The sequence below is a fragment of the Sorghum bicolor genome, chromosome 9 (assembly GCF_000003195.3).
Source record: "Sorghum bicolor cultivar BTx623 chromosome 9, Sorghum_bicolor_NCBIv3, whole genome shotgun sequence".
In the NCBI taxonomy this organism is placed as follows: domain Eukaryota; kingdom Viridiplantae; phylum Streptophyta; class Magnoliopsida; order Poales; family Poaceae; genus Sorghum; species Sorghum bicolor.
In genome coordinates this window covers 12,790,193-12,796,337 of record NC_012878.2, presented here as the reverse complement: position 1 = coordinate 12,796,337, position 6,145 = coordinate 12,790,193, and the positions used below count along the sequence as shown (strand labels likewise).

General features: G+C 51.9%; 1 protein-coding gene and 1 long non-coding RNA gene across 2 annotated transcripts; one reads left to right on the top strand and one right to left on the bottom strand.

Annotated features, from left to right (window-relative positions):
* Window positions 373-2,898, bottom strand: LOC110430189. Its single transcript, XR_002447496.1, has 2 exons — window positions 2,309-2,898; window positions 373-2,221 (listed from the first exon to the last, which is right to left on the bottom strand). It is a non-coding gene; the product is annotated as an uncharacterized LOC110430189 (long non-coding RNA).
* LOC8066629 (probable calcium-binding protein CML18) lies at window positions 3,911-4,938 on the top strand. The gene has a single exon (XM_002440776.2). It carries the CDS (start codon window positions 4,042-4,044, stop codon window positions 4,579-4,581), a length of 540 nt encoding a protein of 179 aa, XP_002440821.1. The 5' UTR covers window positions 3,911-4,041; the 3' UTR covers window positions 4,582-4,938.

Below are 6,145 nucleotides of genomic sequence, written 5' to 3'. Positions count from 1 at the left end.
TAATTATTATAGTCAGACTTAGGAAGCACAGGCATCTTGTTCTGATGAGAAATTATTTAATAGTGCAGTTGGTTTTAGGCTGATTTAATAATTTTAGCATAATTCTTTTCTGCAATTTTGCAATTGGTACTGATGAGAAATCAACTTAACAGAGTCGAGATGGGAATATCATAGGCTGTGAGGATATCATAGTACTGATAGGAGAGCACAGGAGTGATGCTTGGAGGATGCTAAGATTTGCATTCAAACAAAAGAAAATTAGAGGACATTCATATCTATTTATTAGTATTTTCTAAAACTCTACATGGAAATCTGGCCTTGTATATTATGCAGCCAATTTTAGAGCATCCAGAAACCTTGTTTTACTATTACTATCAGCGATATCCATGGAGAGTCAGAATGTTATCCAACCATTCAGATCTGAAATCACTGAGAACAAGTGATGAAACTAACAAAACCGGAATGATCGTGCTCTAGACTCTGACCTGCCCCCAGTTTCAAATTTCAGTTCTTTGCTACAGGAACTTCTAATTGCCAAACTCATCCTGCAACCACATGTAAAAGCGAGCACAAAAACATATAAAGCCAGACAAAACATCCACAGATAGAAATCCCAAACCAAACATTTTGACTGTTGGACTACCAATTACTACTTCAGCTAATTTATCTGAGAAACACAGAAATGCCAGCAACACAAGAATTAAAGCTTCGGTCAAAGCATAGCATGATAAAGCAGAAACAAGTTTGATTAAATGAAAGCTGTAGTGCTGTAGTTCTACCCATCTCTGCTTGAATCTCCCAAGTCCCAAACATGTCCAGTACCTTCTACCACTGCAGATGAAATTAGAAGCTATGCAGCACGGATACGGATACGTGTATCGGTATCGGACGGATACGGATACGGAGATACGCCATTTTTCTAAAAAACTTGATACGCGGATACGTTTTATGTTTTTTTTTAAAAAGTAATAAAGCATGTTAAAATTAGTAGAAGCCAATCAAACGCTCAATGAAGCCACATCTATGATTATTAAACTGCTTCTAGACTAGTGGCTTAGTACAACAGAAGCACTGACGCAGCTTTCCATCTCCACCACTCACCCCACCAACGCAACAAACAATAAAAAAATCAGCACAGCTCACCACCGCTCAGTCTGTATCCCTGCTTCCCCAGTTCTCACCCCTTTCCCCGGGAAGACAGAAATCAGGCAACAAGAACAGAACAGAGGTTGCCATTGAGGAAGAAATAAAGCACCGAGTGACTAGATCAGGAGAGGAGGAAAAGAATTAAGGGAAGATCACCGGAAGTCTTCGCTGAATCGCCACCAGGAAGTGCTGCTGGTGTTGGTTCATTGGTTGTCGCGGCCACCGAGGCAGGCGGGCGGGCAGGAGGGAGGCGTCAGGCAGGCTGCGCCATCGGCGCTCGAGCGTACCGGCAGAAAGCCGCACGTCGGGCGGCGGCACTCAGTGTGCTTCCAGACGGGAGGTGCTGTCAGCCCTCGTGCGTACATGTGGGCAGAGGCACATCAGGCGGCGGTGCTCATGCAGCCGAGCGTCCGTGGCGGAAGGCAGATACGCACCGTCATTCATCAAATCGTGTGGATACGTATCAGAGGAAGTATCGGATTTTTTTTGGAATTATTTTTTTCCCGATACTTCACAGATACGTATCCATCGCGTATCCCAAGCGTATCCGTATCGGATACGTATCCGATACGGGATACGTGGCCATCCTGACGTATCCGTGTAACGTAGATTAGAAGTATCCAAATTTTAACTCAATAGAAGTATGATGATTCATAGAATTTTGTAAATTTGATAAGGTTAGAAGTACTCCCAACACATATTCCACGTGACAAGCCCATGCAAAAATATTAGAAGACCTGCAACAACGACCCCGATCATCATCTACTTTGAGGTAGAAGACACTGAACAAACACAATGAGAGTTGAGAGTTCAAGGTTGTAGGTTTGAGTATATGAAGAGACCGGTTCCTTTTGTGCCCATACAAGTATCACCTAGAGATCTGCAATCAGTGAGACCACCCCCTCTCGTAAGTATCTATTTGATAGTGAGATGAGAACACTACAGCATGAACATTCATCAAATAATGTGGGGATAGGATAGCCTGATCAATCACCGACAATTTCAGCTGCAAGTCCTATCTCTGTGGCGATGCCTCCCAAAACTGCAGATTTACTATCGAAGCATCAAAGGTAGCCTACGAGAAAATTCAGTTTTCAAAGAACATCAACAGGATAGGACTGTTATTGAACAAACACAGGGAATCTGGACAGTTCAGAACTACCTATTGCTCATGCAGAAGCAGAATCAAACTCAGGCTCCAATCCATCCATATCATCATGAGAAAACCACCGGTCCAAATATGTAAGAAACAAGAAATTTAAGAGTACCAATAGAAAGTACTCAGATGGAGAACTGAGTTCATAGCATCTGAATGACTGGATACATCTGAGTTCATAGCATCTGGAGAAGATACGTTTGGATATATCTGAGTTCATAGCATTATGGACAATGAAGTTTTTCCACTGGTTCTCTCCCCGTGCACTTCTCTCTCCTAATCTAATCCTCATCCAGAACCACCACGGTTGAGAGCAGGCAAGCAGCTAGGTTCGGGTGGTGGAGGTGAGGGCTGACGCGGTCCTGCAGTGAGACACATCCAGCAAGGCCGCACGGTGCGGTGTGGCTGAGCATCGATGAGGCCTGGAGCTGGGGTGGCAGCGCGCGGCGGGGATGCCGCAGCGAGGCGTGTCTAGGGCTCTAGGCGCCACGGTGCTGCTACTTCGGCGGCACGCCCAACAGCCTCGACCTCCGCCCGCTCCCGTCCTCTGCCGCGTCCTCGGCGGCGGCGGCGGCGGGGAGGAAGCTGCCGCTGCCCTCCTTGGCGGCGGCGTCATTCTACGGCTCGTCGACCTCGTCCAGGCAGGCTAGGTTCTACGGGCTCATCGACCCGCGCCGCATCCTATCGCCCAGCCGTGTCTCCCCCCATCGACCCCGACGCCGGCGTGCCGCCACTCCCGCTCCTGCTCCCTCCTCCTCCGCCACCGGCTTCCTCCGTTGAGGATTCGGTAGTTCTGCCCCCTACGGAGCAGCCAGCGATGGTGCTGCTGGCGTCGGCGGCATTGCCATCGGCTACGGTGGCGCCGCCGCTGCCAATGGTGGCCGTGCGGGAGGCAGCGGACGCGGCGGCTGGCGTGCTGGACCTGAGGCCTAGTGGATTGCGCGGTGCGGTTGGTTGCGTCTCCGCATGTGGGGCCCACCTGTCGGCGCGAAGGAGTCGGGGATGCGTTGGTCGCGAGCGGAGCGAATGAGTTTGTGGACGATTGCTTTTCTTGTGTTTTAGTTGTAGAAGATACGGTATGCATTTGCGGCTCAGCCTGGTTCTTGAGGGGTGGCAGGCCGGCATTCGCTGTTGCCTGTTGGAGCGGGAGCAGCGGATCCCGACTCGGTTAGGAGACCGCGTGAAGCGAGCTGATGAGTCGCGGTCACCATGGGCATGGGCTCATGGCAGCGCCCACCGATGGACGCAACCACGCAAAGGACGATGCGATGCGGTCGGCGCACACCTTTTCGTCTCGTCCCCGCGTGTTCTGTCACGGATCCTGCTCTCTGGCACTCATGGCCCACGCAGCTAAGCACATGGCGGGTCCCCAGGGTCAGCCGGACTCGAACGCCCACGTGTCGGGCATCCGCGGTGTGGTCTGCCTTTTGTCCGCTCTTTCCTTTTCTCCAGACGATTCTGTCACGGGGGGCCGCAGATCTCAATCAAGTCTACCCAGCCGAAGCCATCTCGGGTCTCACCGACACGCGGGTCCGGTACGCGCGCAAGCTTATACGGGCCCACGGGTCCATGAGGGTGCGTTGCGGATGCGTAGAGCCGAGGAGTGTGCGTGTGCGTGTGCGTAGCTCCGCCGCGACGTGGCCTGTTGGCTCTTGCACGGATAAAAAAGGTGGAGCCCGGACCCGGAGACGAAGGAACAAGGAGAGAGACACAGAGCGAGGGAGAGGGAGGGAGCAGCCATGGCGAGCGTCAAGGGCGGAGACTCGGCCAAGGCGAAGGCGGCGGGTCGAGGTGGGCGGGGGATGCCGGTGGCGGAGGTGGAGCAGGTGTTCCGGCGCTACGACGCCAACGGCGACGGCAAGATCTCGGCGGAGGAGCTGGCGTCCGTGCTGCGGGCGCTGGGCGCGCCGCCGGGTCCCGGGGAGGTGCGGCGCATGATGGACGAGATGGACTCCGACCGCGACGGCTTCGTGGACCTCGCCGAGTTCATCGCCTTCCACTGCAGCAACGGGGAGGAGGAGGAGGGGGCGGAGGAGGGGGAGGGCAGAGAGGACGCCACCGAGGCCGACCTGCGGGAGGCGTTCCGCATGTACGACGCCGACCGCAACGGGCTGATCTCCGCGCGGGAGCTCCACCGCGTCCTGCGCCAGCTCGGGGACAAGTGCTCCGTCGCAGACTGCTCCCGGATGATCCGCTCCGTCGACGCAGACGGCGACGGCAGTGTCAACTTCGACGAGTTCAAGAAGATGATGGGCGCCGGCGCTGGAGGCAGGCGCTAGAGCGGCCGGCGTCGACGAGGGCGCCGGGACAAGCCGGGAAGCAAACAAGTACCTGTTGGCTCCATCCATGGCTCCCAAGGTTTGATTAGTTCGTTCTAGCGTGGTTTGCTTACCTAATTAATCCGCACGCAGTTGCTTAACATAACGGCCTTCTAGGAAAGCACGATTCTAGAGGCACTCTGATTTGATGATTTAACAGGGGAACCGATGTTGTCATGTAAAGGTGTAACCTGCTGCTTGCTGCTTTATGTAGTAGTAATTGACTAGTCGCTGGGGTCGACCAATGTAACAACGGATTATTAGGTTCTGTTTGTCGTAATTTCTGATTGCTCAGGCGGGAATCGTTTTTCTCCTTTCTCACGTTGTTTACTTCCACCCAAAATTCAAAATTTTTCAATATTCTACGTCACATCAAATCTTTATATACATAAAGTAAGACGAAAATAAAAACTAATTACATAGTTTGATCAGAATTTACGAGACGAATCTTTTGAGGTAGTGGCGAAGCCAGAAGATTTCAGAAGCCCCGACAATTCTCATTAAGTAAAAATATTTAACTATAAAATTATAGAATTTTATATAAATATAAAAAAGATTTCTTTTGTATTTTGGCGAGGAGCCCGGCCGGCCAGCCGGGGTGGCCGGACGGGCTCCGCCAGTGTTTTGAGGCTAATAAGTCCATGGTTAAACAATAATTACTAAACAAATAAAAGTGTTATATTGTCGCGATTTTTTTATTTAAAACTAAACATGGCCCAAATAAACTAAGAGTTTAAAATAAGCACGTTTTGTACCTCCTTTTTTTTAAAAAAAATGTTGACAAAGGACACAGGGACGGGACAAGATTTAGATGCTTATATTATATACTATACTCCTATATACAAATCGTTACTGTCAAAACGAAAACAGCCCTCCAACAGACAACAAACGGAGAACGGAGCATACATTTTTGGTACCATACGAACTAGGACGCAAATTTGCGTCGCCTTTCTCCACGACGCAAAAATCCATGGCATCGTAGTGGTGGGCCCGTAGGAGAAGCATTGTGGTGGAGCGGCTGGCGCTGCTAGGAGAGCCCACCGTGGGGGCACCACCAGAGCCACCAGGCTTGGCTGCATCGCTGAATTTGGATCCGCTCCCCCGCCGCATGGGGGTGGAGGTGCTCGCCCAGCTCACTGGATCTCACTGGGGAGGGAGCAACTGTCGGGAGGGGTCACCCGGAGGAGGGAAGTAAGGAGGCGCTCGCAGCTGCGCAGGGGAGGAAGCTCACATGATCTCGCAAGGGAGGGAGCAACTGCGGGGAGGGGTCGCTGGAGGGATAGAAGGAGTTGCTCGCAGCTGCACAGGGGAGGGAGCAGCCGTGGGGCGGGGTCACCGGGGCTCACGTGCGCTCGAGATGGGTCTGAGGCGGGGAGCGGCCGGAGTGGGGTGAGGTGCTCTGTTTTTTGAGTTTGTGCTGTTGGAGAACGAAGCCTTTGGATGTGTGACCTTTTCCTTTCCGTGACCCAAAACCCTGAGATAAGTCTCGTGTTTGCGTCTTCGTTGTTGGAGATACCAGGGTCAC